The 25,044-nt window shown below is 52.2% G+C and overlaps 1 protein-coding gene across 14 annotated transcripts in view; it reads left to right on the forward strand.

The window, feature by feature from the left end:
• Window positions 1-12,838: 12,838 nt before the first annotated feature.
• Window positions 12,839-25,044, forward strand: part of IFT172 (intraflagellar transport 172) — a 61,392-nt gene continuing 49,186 nt past the window's right edge. For 3 of the 14 annotated variants that reach the window (XM_054819441.1, XM_054819443.1, XM_054819445.1), the window contains exons 1-5: window positions 12,849-13,070; window positions 17,963-18,078; window positions 18,607-18,811; window positions 19,704-19,793; window positions 21,076-21,209. In XM_054819441.1, the coding sequence (XP_054675416.1) occupies window positions 12,998-13,070; window positions 17,963-18,078; window positions 18,607-18,811; window positions 19,704-19,793; window positions 21,076-21,209 (618 nt within the window). In that variant the 5' untranslated portion in view covers window positions 12,849-12,997. The other 11 variants (XR_008576285.1, XR_008576284.1, XM_054819455.1 and 8 more) reach the window with 11 other exon arrangements.

Here is a 25,044-nt window from a genome sequence, read left to right on the forward strand (position 1 = left end):
TGACTGTTCAAGCATCCATGAGTCCGCTGTTCAATCCATTGTTAAGAGTTCAGTTAGCCTAACATTTTGCAAATCCAGGTCAAAATTCTACCCTATGGAATCATAGGATGGTTTGGGTTGGAAAGGACCTTTAAGGACCATCTACCCCTCTTGCCACAGGCAGGGACATCTTTCACTAGATCAGGTTGCTCAAAACCCTGTCTGACTTGACCTTGAATACTTCCAATGATGGGGCATCTGCAGTTACTCTGGGCAACCTGCTCCAGTGTCTCACCACCCCCACTGTACAAAAATACTTCCTTTTGTCCAGTCTAAATCTACCCTCTTCCAGTTTAAAACCATTGTCCCTTGTCCTGTCACTACAGGCCCTCACAGTCTCTCTCCATCTTTCTTATAAGCCCCTTTAAATACTGAAAGGCCACAATAAGGTCTCCCTGAAGCTGCCTCTTCTCCAGGCTGAACGGCCACAACGCTCTCAGCCTTTCCTCATAGGAGAGGTGTTCCAGCCCTCTGATCATTTTTGTGGCCCTCCTCAGCACCCGCTCTAACAGGTCCATGTCTGTCTGGGACCATGAGCCCCAGAGCTGGACACAGTGCTCCAGGTGGGGTACCATGAGAGCAGGGTAGAAAGGGAGAATCACCTCCCTTGACTTGCTGGCCACGTTCCTTTTGATGCAGCCCAGGATACAACTGCCTTTCTGGGCTGCAAGCGCATGTTGCTGGGTCACGTCCAATTTTTTTGTCCACCAGTATCCTCAAGTCCTTCTCTGCAGGGCTGCTCTCAATCCCTTCATCCCCCAGCCTGTATTGATATTGGGGATTGCTCTGACCCATGTGCAGGACCTTGCGCTTGGCTTTGTTACTGATCTCAATTTGGACATAGAGCCATTCATTGACTGCAACTCTTTGGATGTAGCCATCCAGCCAATTCCTTATCCAATGAATAGTCCATCTATCAAACCCATATCTCTCCAATTTAGTGACAAGGATGTTGTGTGAGACTGTGTCAAAAGCCTTGCAGAAGTCAAGATAGACTGTATCAGTTGCTCTTCCCTTATCCACCAACACAGTCACTCCATTGTAGAAGGCCATCAGATTAGTCAGACATGAATTGGCCTTTGTGAAGCCATGTTGACTGTTTCTAATCACCACCCTGTCATCCATATGCCTTGACAGAGCTTCCAAGAGTATCTGTTCCATGACTTTACTGGACACAGAGGTGAGGCTGACTGGTCAGTAATTCCTAAGGTCTTCCTTTTTAAAAATGAGTGTGATGTTTCCTTTTTCCCAGTCACTGGGTGACTAAGTGCCATGACTTTTCAAATATAATGGAGAGTAGCTTAGTGACTACATCTGTGAGTTCCCTCAGCACCCTGGGATGCATCTCATCAGGTCCCATGGACTTGTGTATGTTTCGGTTCCTCAGTCTTGAACCTGATCTTCCCCTTTGATGGGTAGGACTTCATTCCGCCAGTCCCTGCCTTGATATGCAGGGACTCGAGAGATTTGGGAAGAACAATTGGCAGTGAAGGAGGGGGAAAAGTCGCTGAATGCCTCAGCCTTCTCCATCTGAGTTGTGACCAGATAACCTGGCTCATTTATTGGGGAGGTACAATTTCTTTTGTCTTCCTTTTTCTGATTAATGTATCTGTAAAAGTCCTTATTATTCTTCACATCCCTTGGAAATTTAGCTCCAGCTGTGCCTTAGCTTTCCTGATCCCATCCCTAAACTCTTGGCCAGTATCCCTACATTCTTCCTAGGATGCATGTCCCTGCTTACGCTGCCTATGCATTTCCTTCTGGCATTTCAGTTTGCCCAGGAGGTCCTTACTCAGCCATGCTGATCTCCTGCCTTCCTTTCCTGATTCCTTGCACATGGGAATTCATAGTTCTCGTGCTCTAAGAAAAATGTCTTTAAAGAGCTGACAGCTCTCTCGTGCTCCTTTACTCCTGAGGGCAGTTTCCCAGGGGGTCCCATCCACCAGTCCCTTAAATGACTGAAAGTTCACTTTCCTAAGGTTTATGGTCTTGGCTATAGTTTTTGCCTGGCATATGTACCTTCAGACCATGAATTCCACCAGGGCATGATCACTGCAGCCCAGGCTACCACCAATTTGACTTCTGTAATAAATTCTTCTGCATTGGTGAGCAACAGGTCCAGTATATAGATGTAAGTGTGTGTGTATATATAATATATATATATGTATGTGCATGCACACATGCATGTATTTTTAAAGAAGATATTGTTCTCTGCCACAAATTAAAAGGGAGACATCACACCTGATGTTTTATTCTTAAACTTAATTACTGCTAATTTTTATTATAAAACTGGTTAAATAAACCTTTATTTGATTTTATTATAAACTTTGTTTAGTTTTGTGGGAAAATATGAATCACACTGAAATTTGTGCACGAAGGATATGCTGTCTCCATTGAAATTGTATACAAACATAAAACAGAGAGTGCAGAGGGCAAGTTGGGGGAGCAGTATCTGAAGACACTTTTAAAGATCTGCAGGAATTTCTGTCTGTCATACCAGCTGGTAACCTATGGCAAAGAATCACAGTGTCCGTCCTTCGGTAACAGGCAGAAGCGGTGAACTCCCAGTCCAGGTACCTGAGATGTTAGCACCCATCCAAGACAGCTACCTGCAGTTTCCACCATGGTTAATGGCCACCGATCTTCCCCACCCTGAGTGCAGTTGCCCTTTCACACATCAGCATTGTGAACCTGTTTTGCTCCCAGCCAATCTGCAGTCATCACTGAAGCACTTACAGATAAACCACAGGAGATGCCAATGAAAACCACTTTCTTCTCCCCATGAGGGGCCTGAGGTGGGAGAAAAAAGGGCAAACTGTTGTGCTGGTGGGAAAAAACATTCCTCCCTGTATTAGATTGGCAAGGGGCTCTGAATCACCCTGGTGAAGAAGGGATGGTGCAGCCAGGAATAGAAAAAAGGGGCTTCTCAATGCACCGGTTGAAAGAGAGCCACCATCCTTGCCAGGAAAGGTGGACAGGAGGGAGCTCACCTAAGGCACAACACAAGCAGTAACCTGGTTGTGCTGATTCTTGTTGTTCTCTGTTTTGTCACTCTCCTGCAGTTATCCATGGGGAAAGCTGGATCTTCCCCCAGCCAAAACATAGGTGCTGGCAGACACTCCTTCCTCACAAACCAGAACACAAATGCCCACACCCTCAGCCCCTTGACCCTTCCTCCAGGGCAAGCCTGGACCTATTCCGTATAACATCAGTTCAGGCAGTGCACACTTCCGCTGCTGGCACAGGGAATGCTCTGACCAAAAAGCAGGCCTCTGGCTTAACAAGGCTAGCTTGGTCATGTAATGACAGACACTTATCTAAGAGGGGTCTTGGCTGCAGCAACTGCTCACAGCTCTTGCTATGTATGTCACACACAAATAAATTATGGTCCTCAGAACAGGCCTCAAAGTAGGGTCCATCATGATGCTGTCAAAAGACTGTGAACTCAGCAGTCAGCCTTATTTCAAACTAGAACATTTATGATTTTATTCCTTGTTCTTGAACCTTATGTAACTTCTCTCTATAGAACAAAGAGGCCTCTAACATTCAGTACATTCTCCCAGGTCTTTGTATGCATTAAATGATTGTAGCCGAAAAGATAGGCCTGTAACGAAGGCCTACTTGTATTGTATGTGATAAGAAACTATTCATTGTTACTTTAGGTAGAAGGCTAACGATTCTTAGAATGAGCACCTGCTACACATCATGATAAAGAGGAGGAGCTACAAGACACTTCAAGGTCCTTATACACATACTTTTCAGAAAGGGAGGACACTAGTTGCCTCCAGCAGCATCCTTATCTTCCTGAGGCATATAGCGAACAATTACCAACACCAAAGTATTAAGAAACTAGGGGAAAGGTAACTTGGGCTGGGCTCCCCATGACCACCAACCCATAAGCCCCCTACCCAAATTATACCACCAAATTATACCTGTGTCCAGGTGTGCGAGATTCCTCCACCCTAAGCCATAGCTCTGCAGCCCTGCCCAGGAGCAGGCACAGCCCTTACTCCTTGTGAAGTGCTACAATCTCAGCCTTGCCACAATGCCCAACCACACTTTTGGGGTAGGGAAGCAGGGTATGAAGGGGTATGGGACACAGCAGGAGGAGAAAGAGAATGACCTATCCATGAAATCAGATTTCCTGCCCACCAAAACTGTGCTTGAGCGCTACCTCTCACAGAGAGGCTCGAGGGTGGGAAGTAATGATTTACAGAGGGTATCAGATGGTGCATTCTGCAAATGGAGGGGGCTGGTGTGTAGGGATCCCCATGCCTTTATCTCAGCCTCCAAGGATGTTCCCACTGCCAGATATGTATCTGAGTCTAGTGATGCTGTGAGGCATAACGAGAGTGCACCAAGCAGTTAGGGCAGGCCTGTGACTATTCACAGGGAAAGGCTGGCAGTGTAGCCCAGTCAATCTGAGAGTGGCTGGGCCAGCACAGGAGCAGATGAGGATGGGCATGGCCCTGTCCCCCACCTCAGAAATGCTGCTATGCAGAGCAGAGGCAAAACAGGGAGGACACTTCTAGCCTACAGGCACTGGCTCCAGGCACCGCATTGGAGCCCAACCACCTGGCAGAAGTGGCTGGCGCAAGTGTCCGAGGCCAATCTGCGTAGTCTGGTAAATCCTGCTCCCTCCAGACTGAGTGACTTGGTCCCTGCCACCTAACAAGATAGCCTGGTCTCTGACATCCCTGGCCACCCCTGGTCACCAGCCACTTCCGTGCAAGGGCTACCCCAAGGCAATCCCTGTGCTGGAGAGGGAGGTTCCATGCCACCACACCACTGGCATGCTTGGCACATCTAATAGCCCAGTCACATAGGGCTCTCCATTGCACAGGCTGCCCAGTAGTGCCTTATCTTGCTGTCCCATGTCCCTGACAGCTGCCTGCCCCTAAGCTGGCGACATGCAGGCTTTGCACAGGTTTGCCCTCCTTCCCATGCCACCCTGGCTCTTCACCCGGCCTTGTGGAGCACTGCACAGCTGGCGCACGTTGATACACCACCGACACTGAAGAGAGGCATGTGGAAGGGCCAGGCAGGCTGGCAGGCATGTTCTCTCTCCATCATCCAGGAACTTCAGCTCCGCACCCAGATAATGGCAACAATTACACAGCACAAGCAAACGCAATAAGCAGCTCCCAGTGTCAGTGATGCGGATGGCAAATTATTGTGGCCCTGTCAGAAGCAACACCAGTGTCAGAGGAAAGGCAGCAAGACAGCCCTTGGGGGAGGGGGTGTGTGGCCTGGAAACCAGATCAGCATCCCCCAGTCTCAGTGGAGCAACTAGCCGTGGTCTCCATGCAGGCCAGGCCAACATGGGCTCAAGTCCTACCCCCAGACACAGAACAGACCGTTCCAGTCTCTGCAGCAGCCTTGCATATACTTGGCAGCTGTCAGGCATATAAAGAGTAGCTGTTAGCACATCCCCCTCAGTTTCATAGTTTCTAGGCGAAACAACCCAGGCTAATTTAGGCTTTCACCATAAGCTGCTTTGCCCAAACATCCCTCTTAAGGACTCTCAGGTGAGTTTTTTCCCTCCTTGAAGCCCAAGCCCCTACCTGGACACCAAGCCCCAGAAGAGGTACCAGCACTACCAGGCAGAAGTTCAGGCATCTGAGCTAGATTAGGCTTCTTGCAGGCTATGTGCCCATTTACACGGCTGCATGACACCTCCTTTTGCATGGCAGCTGGTCACTACAGAGCAGTGTTCAACTTGGGCTGCAGCATTTGCCCAGTGTTCCTCGTTCTTTTTCTCACTGGAATTAGCTTTCCTGCCCCAGGTTCATTGCTTTGAACATGTCTCTGCTCATCTGCATCCTTGTTTGTAGAATGAGCAATAATAAACAAACTTCTTCCCCAGGGGTGCCACTGTGGGCTTTTAATAGAGGCTGGTTTTAGTCAAAAGCAAAGCAGCTCAGTAACTTCCATCATTTGTGTGCTCAATAACCATGATAATGCAGGATGCTTTTGCTATCAGTACACCTGTCAGATCCCTTTTTAGCTTTACTAGGCTCTTGGCTTCGATGCCTTCATGTGGTGTAAATGATTTGGGAAAGGGCTGAGCGGTAACTTCATTATCAATGTATCAATACATAGGACACCCACATCTCAAACACCATATGCTGCCTAGTTGTCCCATCTTAAAAGGGTAGACAAGAAATTATCAGCTGGGAAAGATGATAAGGATCTGCAGTTTCACAAATGGTGCAGTGCATATACATAGCAAACAATTATTAACTGTTTCTTACAACAGAAACTAGGAAGCACCAGGAGAAATAATTGACAAGCTGGTCTAAACCCAACAGAATCAATTCCTTTTCACATTGCATATATTTACATAGCAGAACCCTTGACTTCACAATACTCTGTGATAATCAAAAGTATAAATGTCTGTTCTTGGGCAGCACTGAATTCCCCAAAACCAGTTATGCAGCAGATGGTAAACAAAAACCAAACATCACCAAATGAACAAAAAAGGAGGATTGGGGATTATTAATGATTAGCAGAGCGGCTTTCCACATTTTATAAAGTTCATAAAGTCTCAAAGGGTTGATATCCACTACCTGGTGATGTACCTGACCCCATTCCTTGGCTGAAGACAATGGAGGAATTTCCTGTAGCAGCTTTATAAAAAATATCTGTGATTTGCTGTACCTTTGCCCACCATTATTATTATCACAAGGGATCAATGAGTTAATTCCACCTCTATGGGAGGGAAATAAGATACATCAGCCAGCACATGGACATAGCTGAATTGATGTGAATGAACCCCACAACATAACTTGGACATTATCTTCCAGTGGACAGGAGGCAAGACAACAACCAATGCAGAACAGCAGCCACGACAACTTTGGTGAGAGCACATGGTAGGCAGTCACGGGACCAGTTGGGAGTCAGGGTCTGGGGGTGCAGGGGCAGATCTTCCCATTTGCACCCTCCCCAGCCCTCCTCTACGCCAGTCTGCAGCTGATTGAAGGATGATGCTCGCCTAGAAAAGGCCACCGTGAGACAGAGCAGCAGCTGCTGGCTGTTTCCATAGGCATAATCAGGTCACAGCCCGCTAGGGGAAGCTCTACAGCAGGGAGCTGGAGCAGTCAGCATTTCAACCTGGGCAGCACCATTCTGCCACTCTCTGCAGGCAGACACAGGCCGAACAGGGCCCGCGCAGACTTGCTATGTCAGAAAGAGGATGTGGGATATAGAGACTTGTGCAGACATTTATAAACTTGGTGTTTCTTGGGGAAATAATTGGATGAGCATGGTGTCCCAGGAAGGGAACAGTCACAGAGGTCCAGGACCCCCAGCTTAGGACCCAGCTGTTGCAGGTCATAGCATGTTAATTCCTTTCATAAACCTGTGAATGCCCACCTCATGCTAGTTAAAAGCTGACTAAGGTTTAGATTAGGGACACAAAATCCATGAATCTGTTGTGGGTTTCATTTAATCAATAACATTTGTATGCTGCAAAGTGTGGGCAGTTTCTGCACAGGCATTTCATAAATCTAAAACTTTCCCAGCTCCCAAGGGCCACAGACATAGACACAGATGTACATTCCTGATGCACTGGGAACCCTTGCTGGTGTATTCAGTATTGGGCAGAGAAAAACAACAGCGGGGTGATGTGATGCAGGTACAGGAGGCTCCTGCACCACTGTCAGGGCATTCCCTTGCTGCCAGCACCTCTCCCAGAGCCTCACATTTGCCTCAGTGACTGCCAAAACTAAAGACTGATATTAAGTGTATTTAAAGGCTTCTAGAGCCACAGAGTCTCTGGGAAATTCTCTCTTCATTGAAAGAGCCTCTGAGAGAGAGAGAGGGTGTGTCTGTGCGTGTCAGGGTGCGTGGGACACCGGTAGGAACCAGCACAGAGGCAGGGGAGCTATCTGCACCACTGCACCAAGCAGCAAAGTCACATAGCCAATGCGACACATTGCAGTCAAGCAGCCACTGTGGCACATGTGCTTGTAGCTCACACTCCGCTTTTGCTCATGGGCCAGCTTGTACTAGTGAACAAAGGTGCAGCACGACAATGCATGCCAAATGCAGACAGGTGGGGGGGGATGGTTGGTGGGCAGAATACCCTGGGGGGAATGGCCAGGGGGGAGTCTGGCCCAGTGGGACTTATAACACCTCCTCTGGCAGGCAGGGAGAGGAACTGATGGGAACTGAGGCAGTCTGGGGCTGGGGAGCCTGCAGCCCAGGCTGCAAGAGTAAGAATGGGATCTCGAGCCTGCTGTGGATTTCCCCACTGAATTCCAAGTACAAGGCACTGCAAGGCATATAATACAATTTAGATGTATTAGTTCCTGATTTGTGATTGCAAATTGAATTTTGCCTGGCCAAAACCCCAAACACTCAAATGATAATAAAATATGTGTGGAGAGTTTGCACGCTCATTATTTTTTATAGACTGAACCCACAGATACAAATGCTCTCATCTGCTCCCAAAGCATACCTGTGCACAGTCACAGGGTTCTTCCCCAATGCAGCTCACAAGGGGATGGTGTGGCACTGGACAGAGATGGGTTTGTATAGCTTGTTTTGTATATTCTATTGTTCTTGTTATATTTATTATTATGATCTTCTTTTTTTGTCCTATTAAATTGTCTTTATCTCAACCCATGAGTTTTATTTTTTTTCTTTTCCATTTTTGATTCTCTCTCCCCCATCCCACTGGGGGGATGGGGTGGGGAGTGAGTGAATGGCTGTGTGGCTGTTTTAGCTGCCTGCTGAGTTAAACCACGACAGTGAGCAACAGGGTTGCAGCCTGGAGCATAGGGAAAGGACACAGAACCCTAATCCTTGGAAAGTGGCTTTGGGGGGGGATGCAGAATAAACTGTCCCACAGTGCTAACGGACACCTGTTTCTGCTATCAAAGAACAGCATTACCCACTGATACCTAATACCTACAGTGCTGAGCTTTCCAAATAATGTCTTTTGAAAGTTGCGATGTCATCTTCATCTGACCACACCTGTGCAGGCTAGAGTAATGTTGGGCAAGGCAGGGAGCAAATGAGTAGCTGCTGCAGCTGCGCAATCTGAACTAAAGGGATCCAAACCATGCAACTGATAAGCAACTAGACAACATGTCAGTGTCCAAGATTGTGCTCCAAAGGCTGTGAGACATGCTGCTTATCTGTAGCAAGAACATACTGAGAAATGTCCAGTAGAGCATGCAAACATATGTATAGGAGGAAGCAAAGTCATGGTGCTGATAACAACTGGAGCTGAAGTAACAACTTAGTATGCAGTTAAAATAACTAATCCACTAAAATGCAAACAAAACAAATTGTAGAAATCACTTTTCAATAGAAACAAACACGATATGAAGTTAAGCCAATGATTCAGTGTATGGGAGGAAGGACCTGACTTAGGTTATTTGGGTTAGAGCTACGGTACGACCAGAAGCTGTTTGACATCAGTACATACATTTGTTCTTGCTGCTCACTGGGCTGCCTGAACAGAGGCACCCATGCTGCAGAACAGTCAGTGACGAAGAGCTTGAATCCTTGGCTGATGGCAAAGACAGCCCATGGAGTAGTCAATATTAACACCAACTAGGTTAACAGCCAGCTCTGCAATAACCAGGTGTGGATCAGGCCACAACTACAGTGACCAAGTGAGAATGGGTCTTGCAGAGAAGAGACAACAAGCAATCTGTTCCTCTAAAACCTCTTGCAGTCACATTCTTGCACTTGCCAGCTCTACCCTTGGCTTTCCTTGAAGTTCCCTCCCCAGCATGCAGATAGAGGGAAGAGGAGCCTTCCAGCAGGACTCTGCTGGGAAAGCAAGATCAGACTCACCTTCATCCTAGCCACTGTTGACTGCAGCAACAATGAAGCTCAGCATGGGAAGCAGGTAATCTCCTGATCCACCAAGAACACCCGAAAAGCAGCATTGAACAACCTAGACAGGGGCAAAAGACCACCTGACCTGCCATACAGCCGCTAAGTTAACCTAGATTCTGCCAGACTTCCATTTCCACTTGGCTGGAACTAGTCCCTTGCACACTAACACTGCAGATCTAATCCTTCCCATGGCAACACCACTACCCTGGTCTTCCACAGCTCTCTGCAAAGCACAGATCAATTGTCCTATAACTAGGAAAAACTGCCTGAAGTGACCAGGAAAGAATTTTAGGGGCCAGAGTGCACTGAACTATGCATGCATGTGCCCACACATATGCGCGCGTGCATGCATCAACGTACTTTTGCTGCAGGCTGGCTGCATCCAGGGCTTAGTCTAGCTGTTATTTAGCTCTGGCTGTGCTACACAGCCAGGACACCACGAGCTGCAGCAAAAGACAGTGAGATGCCTCAGGAGTCCCCAAGTCTGCCCAAAGTCACAGATAGGCTGAGCCACCTTAGCAGCCCCTTGGAACCAAGGGAGCGCACAGATTCCCATGTGGCTTGACAACTCCTTCCAGTCTCCCTTGCCCACAGAAAACAGTAGCTTACTGCCTGTAAGGTGACAGAGGATGATTTGGGTTCATTTCCTTATTTCCATACCACTTCACTAGCCCAGTGCTGTGTCTCCTGAGGATGAGCATGCCTGTGTCTTCATGCTCACATGTCCCCAGAGGGACCAGAGCATCCCCAGCTGCAGAGGAGCTGGTGGGACTCTGCTGGGGACACCAGCCTGAATGCCTGCATCTGTCAGTGCCCCAACAGTTGTGACACCAGTGAGCCAAAGGTGCTCACTGCCACTAGGCATGACCATGGCCTCACTGCCCAGGACGCTTGCCTGTATGTGAAGCCTCCTGCGGTGATCCCCCTCCCTGCGCCTTGGATGCGGGCCCCTCACATCATCCATATGCTCAGGGACAAACCCTCCAGCCCAGTTAGAGACAGCAGTGAGAGGCCAGAGGAAAGGCCATACCAGAGAGCAATACAGGACTGTGCCATTACTTCCTCAGCACACAGAGTTGAGAACTGGTCAGGTCTCCCCACAAGCTGGAGAAACCATGCTTGCTTCTCTTCCCAGGCCTCACCTCACTTACAACACTTCTGAGAGGAGTTCCTCCTGCATTGTCTCCTCAGTGCTGTCCAATTCCTTGCCTGGTGCTGCAGCAGAAAGCACCATTACTCTAGCACTGAAGCCCCTGCAACCTCACGAGGTTGACCCATGTCAAGCCATGCTGTGCTGAGCCCTGGCCATTCTGGGTCATAGTGCCCCAGCAGCTCTGCATGCCTGTCTGCTTCTTCAGTTTGCCCCCAGCAGCAGAGCACTAAAGGGCAGGGAAGGTCCCACAAGTAAAACCCATTAAGCACAACATCCTGCAGCTCCACACACGTGTTTGAAGGAAAGAAGGGGCATCTGAACATAGGCATTTACAGTTAACCACTGCCTGTGGACTGCAATGCAGCGCAGCTGGCCCTGCAGAAAACACTGCACCTAAGCCTGAGGGAGCAACAGCCTAGACTATGATGAGGATGGAGTTACCTCCAGGATAGCCAGCATCCCACATATTAATAAAGATTGCTCTCAGCAATACTTCAAAGCATCACTGACTCCATTCAGACTTCTCTAGCAGGTGAGCAAGAGTCCATGGTTGGACGTAGGTCTGCAGCACAATGAGGCAGAAGGGAGGCTGTCCTAAGGTGGCTGTCCCCATTACCAGACACTCAGGTGCCATAATACAGGAGCATCTCCAACTGCCGCTCACTTCAACGCATACCTGGTAAGAACCCTGCTCCCCAGGCACAACCCATGGGGAGCAAGCAGAGCTCTGCTGGGGCCAGCTCTTGCCAAAGGCCCAGACGAGTCCCTGGGATGGCCACGGCCAGGTGAATTTTGCAAAGATAAACTCATTAATTGATGACAACACACATGAGGAAGGGCCATTGGAGCTGCACTGAAAGGATCAGGCCGGTGGGTGGACACTTCACATCTGCAGCTCCGTTGGTCAAGGCTTTGGCCAGCACCACCTACACCTGTGCCAAATCAATGTTGCAATGTTTCACTGTGGAGCAATGAAATCCCTGAAGGATGGCACAAGTTTCTCCCACGCCTTCTAGGAGCCTTTTGCTGCACAGTCCAGAGATGCACAAGAGCCCTCTGCAGGACAGGAAGGTGACTGAGGGCTCCCCCAGTCTGTCACAGCTGTGTGCAGCAGCATGGGCAGCGGCTGTGTGGGCCAGCCCTGTGTGCTCCCGTGAAGTGTCCTGCTGTGGGCACAAGTAGACAGCCAGTGCTGGCCCATCCTGAGGCCTGCCTGGCACAGAAGCCCTCCAGGGTCCTGGAGGCCGACACCATCCTTTTGCACGGTGCCCGGCCACTCTCCACACATCAGTGCCACTGCAGCAGGACGGAGTGTGCAGCCAGCCTCTGCAAGACGTTAAGAAAGCGTTGCGCTGCCATGGGACGTGCAGCCTCAGTGCAAACCCTCAGAGCAGGAGCCACGGTCTTGTGAAACAGTGCATGGGTGCATGGGAACTGCTACACCAGGACAGTGCAAGCGGGGAGGGTCGTTGTGTAACAAAAGCGTGAACACGCTGCACGAGGGCAGACTGCATGGGGAGAATCTGCACTGGCGGCACAGCATACAGGAGGCACTGGTCGTTACTGGGGAACACACAGGGAGCAGCGCTGCCGGTTACGGGATTACGGCACGGAGTGAGGGCGGTTTTAGGGGGTACGGCTCGCGAGGCGGCGCTGGTGACTTCGGGGGTACGGCTCGGGGGCGGCACTGGCCGATCCAGGGGGCGGTGCCGGCCGTTGCGGGGTACGGCTGGGAGGCGGCGCCGGAGTCGCTGCGGTCCCGCTCGGGGGGCGGCGCGGGGCGGAGCCGATCGGGGGAGGGCCGGGCGGGTGTTCCGCCCCCTCCCCCCCCCGCGCTGCGGCCGGGGGTCGGCGCCGCTCCGTCCCGCGGCGCAGGGAGCCTGGCCGGTGCCAGGGCTGCCGCCCGGGCCGGGGCTGCAGGCCGGGGCGCCCCTGCGCCGGCCCGCCGCCATGGCCCGCTTCTCGGCGTTTCTTAACCCCGTCCTGGTGCTCTTCAGCTGCGACCTCTGCCTCGTGCGAGCCAGTAAGTGCGGCCGGGCCGACGGGACGCGGCGGGAAGGGACCGGGGTCCGCGCGTCGCCCCGCTCGCTGCCGCGGGGCCCGGCGGGCCGCCCCGTTCCCCGGGGGCCCGCGCTGCCGCCTGCGGCAGGGCCGGGCGGGGGCGCGGGGCCGGGCGAGGAGCCGTGCCGGGGGCCGTCCGGGGCGGTCCGCCGCTTTCGGTGGGCCCCGGCACGGGACGCCGTGCGCCGGACCCTGCTGTGGGGTGGGGCCCCTCGCCGGACCCTCCCGCCGCCTTCCCCCGTCCCCGGCATGGCCTTGGCTCGGGCAACCCCCCGGGGCGCCGCGGCCTCCAAGCCACCCGTGCCTTCGGGACGGGTTGGGACCGCGTGGCCGTACTGCCCTCCGTGGAGGGGGCACCAGGCTCTCCCAGGGGCACCTGGAGTCACCGCCTGAGACTTTGGCTCCCGAAGCCTCCAGCTTCTGGGCGAGGCAGTGGGGAAATGCGGGCTCTCCTTGTGCTCCCACAGAGGAGGGCCTCCCCGCTTCCCGTCCTTGCCCCTCACCAGTGAGCAGCGAGTCCCGAGAGAGTTAATGCCCCTGGGCAGGGATGCTCCAGTGCTGTAGGCTGAGCTGTGAGCTGGTCCCTGGCTAACAGGCATTCCTGTGTGTCTTCCTGCCTTGCTTTCTCTGGGCTGGTGTTCGCTAAGGCACCGACGTCTTTAAGCACCCAGGGTACGTCTGTCCTTTCTTCCCTTGACTCATCTGAATGACCCTGTGTCAGTGGCAGCCTTCTGCTATTTGCCCCTTGTGAGTTTACTGATGTATCACGTTGAATTGCGAGTATCAGGCATGTTCTGATACATTCTGCCGCGTTTTCAGGCTCCTTGCAAAATAGGTACTCCAGGGCCTGACAGATTTAGGAAGAAGTGCAGTCAGGGTTGTTAAAAAGGGGCCACTTATTTTTAGATGTGCAATCTGATGCTTATCTCCCTACTGCAGGGATAAGTTGGGCAAACATCTGGGTGCCCTTGAGTAGCAGTCCCAAGGGCGTGGGCCGAGGGGCAGGTGAGGTCCCCCCTCCGGAGTCACAGCAGGATGGGGAGGGTGCCACTGGGGCTGTGCCCCATTCCTATGCAGTGCCACATCTGCCAACGTCACTCCTGAGGTGCATCTGTCTGGCCCCTCTTCTAACCTACAAAGCCAGGTTGCATGGCAGATCTAGTCCAGTGCTCAGCTGCTCACAGGTCAGCCCTCCCTGCTGCCCAGGCTGCAGTGCCCCTGGCTCCAGCACACGGGACCAACTCTTCCCGCCTCGTCAGCAGGCCTGAAAGAAATGCACTGCTGTACTGACGGGACAAAAGGGTGCGCCAGGCCTTAAGTGACTGGTCTTTCTGTGGTGGTGTCCATTTCTTAATATGGCTTTAATCAAAAGTGAAGCTGGATAACTTATAAATGATGCACAATCATTAGCGATTAATTCATTGGGCAGGGTTTAACTGTGGCATGCTTTTCCCAGAGGGCCCGGCAGGGTGTTGGAGCATCTTGGCTTTAGAGGAATGTTTTTAATAGTTGGCTTCAGAGAGTACATTTTTTGGAGCCCTTGCACTCCCAGATCTTTATGGGAACAGCTCTGGCATGAAACTGCTCTGACCTCAGCTGCAGAGCAGGCTGGAGAATGTTGGGCTTAACGTGAGGATCATACGCAAAGCTTTCTATGGTGTGAGCTGTCCTTTGGAGGTTTTGTCATAATGACGTTCAATGAAGTCTAATCTTGCATATCCTTGGGATTAAACATTGCCCTGTGTTTCTAGGATGAACTTCTCTAGTTTCAGCTTCTGAAACTTCTTGTCCTGTCTCTTTCTGCTAGGCATGCAAATCCTGTGTGCTCAGAAACATCTTTTCTGCAGTTTGCTGAACTGCAAACTGACCAAGGGACACTCATTTTTCCAATGAAGAGGAACTGCAGCCTGGATACCTTCAGGTCTCATTGTCACACAGGTGCAGGTCTGCTTGCCTGGAGCCTGGACAAAGTGTGTTTACAATGCATGAGGTCTGAACCACTGACGAGCCATGCACACTGTGGCTCTGCCATTCCTCTATGTCCTCTTGCCCTCCCCTCTCTCCATTTGAGACATTTGGCAATTGGCTCTGGGTGTAATAGCAGATCGTACTGGCTTTGCGTTTTGATACCAGGGTGGTTTTCCCCCTGGGATGACCTGCTGCTACCAGTGAGTGAAGGTCCCTACACAGGGCCTGTGCGAGCTCTGGCTAAGTACAGTTCAAGCAAATACTGTCAGCCACATGTGGACCTAGCAGCATGGTTTGTGGATCAGTTCAGTGCTCTTGTTCTCAAATCATTGAGTGACTCAGCCCCAGGGCTCTGTCTCAGCACCCCCAGCCTGAAAATCTGGGCTGGGCCAGGCTGGGCTCCCTGCGGAAGCCTAGAAAATTCTTGTGCAGAGCAGGAAGCCTGCTACAAGCTCCATCCACAGACATTTTTGTTGCAGAGATGTCAGACCTTGCCTTTAATTTCCTCACATACACTTAAAGGTTGGGAAATCCAACTGCCCCCTTTGGGCATGTTCAGACCTCTTCTCATTCTGTTAGATGTAAAAAAACTACCTAATTTATTACTGTAGATGTATCCTGTGAAGCATCAGGTCCTTTTTTTGTCCTGAGGCCAGCTGGCAGCATCTGCTCACATCCATAGCACTAAGCTCATGAGTTCCAAAGAGGGCAGCACATCAGTGCTGCCTACTAGGAATGGTTCATGGCTTGCGCTAACTCCTGAGCCATGCCCAAGAGTGGTTTGGGCACATGCTGGCTGGTTCAGACCAAAGCAGTTCCCAGGACCAGTCTCCACCACTGGATTCCTGTGCTGTTCCTGACCTCATTGCATTTGTTAGCATAGTAGCCTTGGACAACTGTTTGTCTTACACCTAAAGGCTAGCAGAAATATTGCAGGTCCCCCCCCCCCCCCGCTTTGAAATGTGTTGTTTCCAATAAGCCTATGTCCTAGTGATGTGGTAATATGGCAGGCTTCTGTTGGGCATGCATCAGCCCCAGTTCTCTCTGAGAATGTGTTTTCTGGGCTCTGTGGATGACCCTCCTATCTGTCTTAAGTGCCCATGGCAGACCACAAATCTGCATTTCTCAGAGTGGGAATCACAACCTTTTCCTGGTTTGATGTGGAGCTGGATATACTGAAATGTGAATGAATGCATTTAAATAGCTGACCTGCAGATATTATCTTTCCTTGTCACTCTGTGGTTGTTGGTGGTGTTACAGTTGTCTTTTTTCTTGTTCTCAGGTGCCCTCTGGGGCTATTTTTCTATCTATATAAATCATAGCTTTGAACTTGTGCCACACAAGCAGCTTGTAGAAGGACATTGTCTTATTTACAGGGAGAGAGGACACATGAACAGCAGCCTCAGTGTCTTTCTTCATGCACTCCTCTGTCTAATTTCCAGACAAAATTTGGCTTTGTATGCATGTCTGTGTACCTTTGTAGGATCCTGCCATGCTCTTAGTGCTGTGAAATCTCAAAATGGTGTTGGTGCAGACCGTGGGTCAACTGGGCCAGCTTTCTGAAGGATAGCAATGGCTGAGTGTTGCTGCCAGCTTTGCAGCTGATGGTATTGCACTGCTGGGAAAGTCAGCTCTGCCTTCTGCATTGGGTTTTCCTCCCCACTCTAGAGCAGGGAGTAATGCCAGGCAGATGAGATGGCCAGATTGAGTTGCATAGTGTGTTTATTCCAAGCTGCCCCATTTTTCTGTCACAGTTGATATATAAATACTGTGTCTGGGCTGCTTCCTACGCAGTTCTGGGTGGTGTGCCAGGCATTCGTGATGTGCACATTCGTGGGGCGGCCCCAGAGCTTAGAGGAGCTTGATTTTACCATCACAGTCTTGGTTGAAGAATTGCATTAATGTAGGATTTGGATTTTCTGGACCCTACAGAAACATGAGACTTCCCTGCCAAGAATCTGCTCTGTGCCCAGACTGAGCAGGAGCACGTCATGCCAGGCAGCCCTGCTTCTGCTGGTGCTGGAGCTGAATGAAGTAAACTTTTCAATGGATGAACATTTGAGCCCTTGTGAAGAACTGATATGAAGGTCATTCTTCTCTCTTATAGCAGGGTCTCTGCAGTGCTCTGAGACAGGCTGCAGGGACTTGACTTTTCACGTGATTTTTTGCTGCAAGGACTGGTTAAATTGCCATGCCAGTCTCTCAAACTATAATTCTGTTTTGCTCAGGACAGGCCTTCATGCATTTCCCATTTTGATGTCTGCAAGGTGGAAGGAGCCTACTGGGGGCCCTTCGTGTCTTTAGCTGGGTCTGACAGCCTGAGCACATGGTCAGCATTGCTAATCCCTTTTACGTGGAACATGTATTATGAGCAATGGGCTATGTCTGCCACTGCAAGCAAGCCCTTTAGAGACGAGCCAGTCAGATGCCTCGCAAGCTTGTCCTCCTTCCCTGCTGTAGGACACTGCAGAAGGTGAGGTGTGCAGTGAGCACATTTCTCACCAACAGCCAGGCAGGGAGGAGTCCTGGCCAGCAAGCGAAGACTGCCAAAGCCAGCGGCTGCGACTGAGGGGTAGCTGCACAGGCAGGGAGTAGCTTTGTGCCTGCAAACCTCTCCCCCACGCAATGGACAGTTGCCCAGGAAGCACCATGCCATGCATGTGTTGCTGCTGGCAGGGACTCAGCCTTGTGCACCTGCTGTGCCACTCCTCTCCTGGGGACAGATTCACTGAAGAAGCTGCCCCTTTTAGCCCTGGCCAATGTGCTGCCATGGGCAGATGTTGGAGAGGCCCCCCATGGTGGTGTGCATGGGCGAGTGCCTGTTCTGAGACATCTTCTTTTGCCTCTTTCCTGTGCCTTGCCTCGGTCCATCCCTGGCTCACCCAGACAGGCCACCGTCCCCTGTCAACGTGACTGTGACGCAGCTGAAGGCAAACTCTGCCACAGTCTCCTGGGACGTCCCAGAAGGAGACGTGGTCATCGGCTATGCCATCTTACAGCAGGTATCCAGGCTCTGTTCCCAGGGGGCTGGGGACCCCTCTCACTGATTAGCAGCATGCTCCTATGTCAGCCCTTTTGCCGCAGTTTGGAGCTCCTTTGGCACCTGCCTGAGGACACCTCTGCTGTTGAGCAGCCCTTGCCAGGGCACCCTGTCTGAGCCATCCATCCTGGTGGGAGGTAGGAGACTGTGGGCTGCACTGGGGGTAGCTGTCCCTCCAGTGGCTTCCCTGCAATTTGTCCGGATGAGGATGGTGCTTCACATCCACATGACATAACCCTTCTTTGCCTGCCTTGCTCTGCCTCCACAGCCCCAGATGATGGTGGCTTCCCCAGGGAGGTGCCTGGCTCTCAGGCCACACAGGGATGCTGCATAGCAAAGTGCTGGCCAGCCTGGCCCACCCCAGGGGTAGATGATTGCCCGGGAAGGGAGGAGTAAGGGCAGTGTGCCCAGCATAGTCCTGCAGACAGGGGCCTGTGCCTGGTGCAGCTGGGAACAGCCTCCTGGGGATGACAGCTCTTCACTCTGGCAGCGGCAAGATGGACAGATGCAGCGTTTCATCCGGGAGGTTAACACCACCAACCGGGCCTGCGTGCTGTGGGACTTGGCGGAGGATGCTGATTACATCATCCAGGTGCAGAGCATCGGCCTGTATGGAGAAAGCCAGGCCAGTAAGCGTGTCCACTTCCGGACCCTGAAGGAGACGGACCGCCTCCCTTCCAACAGCTCCAACCAAGGTGAGGCAGCTCCTTCCAGCTCACCCAGGTGCTGCTGGTGGGGCCACACCTGGAGGTCTCCACAGCACACGGGCAGGGATCCAGCAGTCAGCGAGGAAGGTGCTGCCCTGAGCAGCAGGCTGCTTGGGACACACAAGGTCATAACAGGTAGCAGGGTTGTATAGGCTGCTGTTGTGTCCACTATGACCATGATAATGTCTCCAAGGCCTGGTTTACAGCCGTCCTATCCCAAGTCTTGGCACCCTGTTCAGCTAAGCAGGCTGTGGCCAGGACAACTGCTGCAGCCTACTCAGCTGCTGCCTGTAGAAAGCAAATACTGAACAGGCTCTCAACTGTCCCAGCCTGGAAGCTACCAAAGGACAAGTGACAGAGCCCCACAGTCTCCTTTCCTACTCATATCCATGTTGTGCCTTCTTGCCTTGGAGTTGCCTACATGCTGGTCCATGAGAGATGATGCAAGAATCCAAGAGAGATGATACTCAGAGGGTGTCCCCTGGGCACAGGAGTCTGTCTCCAGCCATAAGAGGGGGACTTGAGAAGAGTATAACAGGACAAGCAAATGGCTTACTTTCCTCAGACCTTTTGGTCTCCCTGTAGGGAGGAACCTCAATGATTACTCCCATGCGTTGTGCAGTCCCTACTTGAACCCAAACAAGCTGTTAGAATCCCTGACTGCCTTTGGTAGTGAGGATGGTTTATCTGACAGAGGAAAGCCAGAGGTTGCATGTCCTCTCCCCAGCCAAGATGTCATCCCACACCCGTCCTTGTTTGGGGGAGGTGGGCCTCTCTCCTCTGGAGCTCCTTCTCAGATCCTCGCGTGTTACTGGTCCTGAAGTAGGTTCTGGTGGGAGGGTATCTGCTGCCAGCCCTGTCTGCGTTCTCTTCTCTGCAGGTGACATCACCATGGAAGGTCTGGACAAAGACAGGCAGCTGCAGACAGGCGAGATTATCATCATCGTGGCTGTGCTGCTCATGTGGGCAGGTGAGTGCCACAAGCAGCATTCTGGCAGGCTGGGGCAGAAGTGCAGTCCAGGGTCCACAAAGAGGATGGGGCTCAAGAGAGTGCAGAGGCATATTGGTACAGGTCTGGCATCCTTTCCAGTAAGTCCGTTGAGCCTCTGTAGGAGCTCGAGCCAGTGGGATAAAAGGAGCAACCACAACCACTGCTCAGCAGTGATGGCCTGAAGCGTGTGGGCTGGCTGGCCTGACTGCTGTGCTGGAAGAGCAGGAGACAATGTGGGACCCAAGCAATACAGAATTACAGGGTGGGAGCATCCCAGCTGACATTAACTGTCATGTAACTTGGACCTTAGCTAGCTTGTCTGACATCTGATAGCACTGCTGCACTGGCCGGTAGTGGCTGTGCCTTAATCTGCTAAAACTGCAAGATGGGTGATTTGCTCCTGTACAGCACTTGATTAAAGCCAGTGCTCTAGCAAATAGCAGGTTGCCCTGGGAGCAAGGAGGCCTAGGAGATAACAGTCAGTTTCTGACTGGTTACATGCAGCTGCTGTGAATGGGAAGTCATTTGTCCCTTACTCCATTCCCAGTAAATGTGGATTTTCTAGTGGTATCTTGCAGGAATCTCTCCTTGTCCTATCCTTGAACACTGGAAGAAAATACAAGATGGCTGCTGCTAGCTTACACCTTGTGCAAGTTAGTGTGTCAGAGTGCCAACAGGGAGAAATCAGGTCCAGTCTGTGGGTGGCTGTAATAACGCACTGTGGTTTGAATGGGTCCAACACATCTAATGATTACAGTTCAAATCATTGCTCCAGGGTCCCAAGGTATGGGGTGCACACTGTGTGAGATGGGTCTGTAAAACCATGACAGAGTGACTGACCCCACAGTCAGTTTGCAAGACAGAACAAAGCCAAGGGCTGGCTTTTGTGAAGGTTGCAAGCACAGGACCAATAACTTTAGTGCCTTGCTGGAGGCACTCAGAAACCCACTCAGCTGCTCACTGACCTCAAGAGCTGTCCTTCTCCAAGTGCCTCAACATCTGCCTTTGGCCTCAGAGCCCTGAGCCATAGGTACTAAGCACCTCATGTGTGCCCTGATGGCTTTAGCTGCATCTGTGCCTCGTCTGCCCAAGGGCGGTGACCTGGCCACACATGCAGAGGTGCCTGGGGTGTTCCAGGCTGACACGGAGGGTGTGGGTGACCAGCACCCCAGGGTGTCCTGGGCCTGGCTGCTTTCCAGCTGGGATGCTGTGGGAAGGAGAGGCAGTGTGAGGGATTCCTTCATCCTCTGTGTTTTGGCAGCGGTGATTGCCCTCTTCTGCAGACAGTATGACATCATCAAGGACAACGACTCCAACAACAACAAGGAAAAGACAAAGCCGTCCTCAGAGCACAGCACACCAGAGCGACCGAGTGGAGGGCTGCTGCGGAGCAAGGTGAGTGGGGAGGGCTGGCAGGAGGTATGGCATGTGACATCTGCTGTGGCTTGCTGCCTGCACAGTTTCTGGCTCTCTCCAGAAATAGAAACACCCCAGCTCATGCTCTCACCCTAAAAACAGGGTTTTTAGCTGCAGTGAGCCTGGTCTCTGTGGGGCAGTGTGTGTGCCCCATGGGTGACTGCAGGAGAAATATTGGGAGAGATGGCAGGATCTAGGATGCATTTAGGGTGGCTCCCACATTGCAGTGTGGTACTTGCCCTCTCACTGTAACAGCCCCTTCACCATGCCCCTCCAAGGCTGCACCTCTTCTGCATCCCAGAGATAGGTCTAGTTCCTGCCTGTTCAGGCAGGAGGCGGACAAGCTGACAGCTGTTCTTATGGTTTCTGCACTGGTCTATCGCTGCTCACTTTCTGCCTTCACTAGGGCCTGCTCCAGGCCATCACCACACAAGTTGTTCATGGGAAGGACCCCAGAGCCCCTTCCCCACCCTAATGGAGGTACTGTGCCAGGCTATGGATGGGGAAGGAGTGGTACTTTCATCTGGCTGTTCCCTCTGCAGCTGACACTTCTCCCTTTGTTACTTGACAAAGACAGTGATTTATAACCCTGATGCACGTGCTCTAAAGGGATCTTGCATTAGGTTTTCCCTTGTGTCTCATCTGCCTCTATTGATGGTGGGAACTCTACTCACTGTGTTGTCTAACTGCCCCTCTGCTGCCACATCTTGGTTTCCAGCATATGTCTGGAGCAGAAACTTCCTGTTTGGACTTCAAGGCCCCAGTTCTCCTCCTTCGGATTTTCCAGCTTCCTGATTACTCCTTGCCAAAAAGATCCCTCCTCTTGGCTCTCTGCTCTAAACCGACCCTGCTCATCAAGGGCTGCAAACGCTTGTTCTTGCTGCTTGCGAAGTTCACCTGTACAGGGCTGACGTACCTCAGTTTGTCTCTTTGCATTCACCATACTCTTGGCATCCTTGCAGGTGACAATACTGCAAGTTTGCTCTGGCAGTCCTTAATTACAGAGCTGGGAACAAGGTATAGGAAAGAAAAAGCTCTGCGTTCGCTTCCCCTCCTGGCTTCAGGGCCAAGCTGCTGTTAGATAGCAGACAACGGTGCAGCCCTTGATCTGAGACCTGTTATAAAGTGTGGTCTCTGTTATAAAATGTGGTCATGGAGACACTCACCTCCTGCATCTTGCTTCAGCATGCAAGGGTTGAACTACAGAACACATGTGCAGCAACCAGAACCCTTTCCCTTCCCCTCCTCTGGATTCACCTATCTGCTGTGCTTTTCAATGAGCATGTTCTTTTTAGTGTAAAGGAAAGAGCCTGCTCGTGCTTGCAGCAGTTCTTGAGAAAATCCACTTCCCCATCTGCAGCTTTTGGTTCTCTTGGCACAGGCCAGAACTGTTAAAAGGGGCATGGCAGTCACATGTGCCCGGCGTTCCACAGGCCTCATCTGTCCCTCCACAGCAGTCATCCCATGCTTCGTGGATTCTCTGCCACATGGCAGATGTCCTCCTACCCCATCGCTTATCTTTTCTGCTCTGACCCTGCACCTGCCTCCTCTCAAAGGGCAGCAGGTAGCATGGCTACCACTAGTGACCAGGCAGAAGTCACCAGACATCTGTAAGCTTTGGATGCTGAAGAGCATGGGGCGGGTGGGGCTGGTTCACCCAGGAGTACTGGGGCATAGCAGTGGGCAGAAAGGCTTCCTGGGGAGACAGGTGTGTGGTTGAAGGGACTCACCTGGAGGGAAACAGCAGGCAATGCAGCTGAGCTACCTGAACCTTTCTGCCAGGAGAGCGCATCAGTGGTAAAGGCAGGGGTTTCAGGGTTAGTTCCCTTGATCTCCTGAGGGAGACGCTGAAGCAAGGTCTCTGCTGCAGCTTGCCCACATCTCAGCTCAGGGCAGAGGGCTGAGCTGCAGCTGGCAGCCCTTTGGCAGAGGAGGTCTGCTGGTCTTAGTGCCTGCTGTGGGAGGTTGGGGGCTCTGCCATGGGATCTGCAGCCCAGGGGCTTAGCAAAGCAGGGCCTTAAAGCAGATTTTTCTCTCATAGAAGAAGTCTCCCTCGGTCAATATAATTGAGGTGTAAGTGCAGCACCAGCTCTGCATCTGGGGTCCTGGGCGTCCTGCCAGAGCCAAAGCAGGCCTTGGAAGAAGAAGCAGCACCAGGCACCCAGCCTGGAACTCTGCATGCGAAGATCCTCGTATCAGAACTTACGCTTTCCCAAGGGTGCCTGTCCAGGGATGTGCATGGAGCCGGCTCCCAGCCATGCATGCAGTGTGCGGCCCTGCCCATCCCGCATGCCTGGCCCTGCTCCCCTGCCACTGCAGAGCGCGGAGCTGAGAAAGGGTGGCGGGCCACACCACCAGCCTAGGGGGGAAAGCCTAGGGGAGCAGAGGGGCTGGTATGCTGGCTTGAGGGGAGTCAATATCTCTGTGCACTGGCTTGGCCAAAGGCCTGGGTGCAACTGTATGATGCCAGCTGCCTGCCTGGCAGGCAGCCTGGAGCAGACCTTGCTCTTGGCCACTATATCTAGGCTTGGAGGGCTGCCTATGGGGGGCAGGAGCTGCTCCCTTTTGGCCCTGAGACTGAAGGGGTGGGGCAGTGCAGGCATTTGCCCCAGTGCTGCCAGGGAAGTCGTGGCCAGGTGGCAGGAGGGTTTGTCTGTGGGGCTGGGCCCAGTGAGCACAGCTGAAGAGTGGACCCCTGCTGGAAAACAGGGCTCCATCATTGCTGTGCAGGGGGTTCAAGGCCTCTCCCTGCTACAGGGGACAAAGACACAAACAAGCACGAGGAACTAGTGCTGCTACAGTGCTTGGCTGGCCTGCAGAGCGTGCAGCCAGGTCAGGGAGTGCTGGCAGGAGCCAGTCTGTGGGGTGGTGTGAGCCCCACAGAGCTATGGGAGCAGGCAGTGCCAGGAGCAGGCAGCGCCAGGGCATGGCTATGGCTTTGCGGTTTCCCTAGTAGGGCTCAGTCTTGACACATTCAAGCTGTTTGTGGGGGAGCTGCTGAGCACCCTGTGAGCAGTGTGATGCCTCTGCTCCCTGGAAAAGATAATGTGGTGAGGCCCAGCAAGGTCTCAGTAAGCTCAGCAGGATGTGTGTTGCAGAACTCATCACCACTCTGGGGACAACCCTAGCTTCAACAGCGTCACATCCTGCTCCTGGCTCCTTCTGTCTTGCAGGGACATAGTCATTGCTGATGCTCCCACTCCTGGAGCTGGTCCCATGGCCGGCACCAGGTTGGCTGATGTGACAGAGACCTGTTGGAAAGGGCTGGCCCTGAATGCCCAGAGCTAGTGGACTGCTGGCTCGCAGTCTCAGGTGAGGACAACATGAGCCATTGACCACCCTGGGGCTGGTGAAGTGGTGATGGCTGGACTGTGCATGTTTGCTCCTCAGAGCCTGCAGGCAGGAGTCTCAGTGGGTATCTATCTGCACTGCTCTGCGTCTGAGGCTGCACCCAGGCATGCCTCCTTGCTGGTGGTAGGAGGAAACAGGGTGATGGTGAGGAGGCTCTCTGCTGCAGAGATGGCAGTTGGTGCCCTGGCTGCTGCTCTCCCTCCGTGCTCTGTGCTCTGCAGCCTGTCACTGAGCTGGGGTGCTGGCTCTACAGCCCTGGACTCAAGCATCACAAGATCCAGCGTCTTCCAGGAATAAACCTCCCAGTAAAGCACTTTCAGGACTCTTCCTTCCAGGTGCTGCTCAGCTACTGCTGCAGGACTAGGTGGGGAAGGGACAAGATAAGCAACTCCCTGTGGCAGGGTCTTTTCAATAAAAGCATCCTGGCTCAAAGGCAGCGTTGTTCCTGCAGAGGTACAGGTCT

This window comes from Grus americana, chromosome 3, assembly GCF_028858705.1.
Source record: "Grus americana isolate bGruAme1 chromosome 3, bGruAme1.mat, whole genome shotgun sequence".
NCBI classification, from domain to species: domain Eukaryota; kingdom Metazoa; phylum Chordata; class Aves; order Gruiformes; family Gruidae; genus Grus; species Grus americana.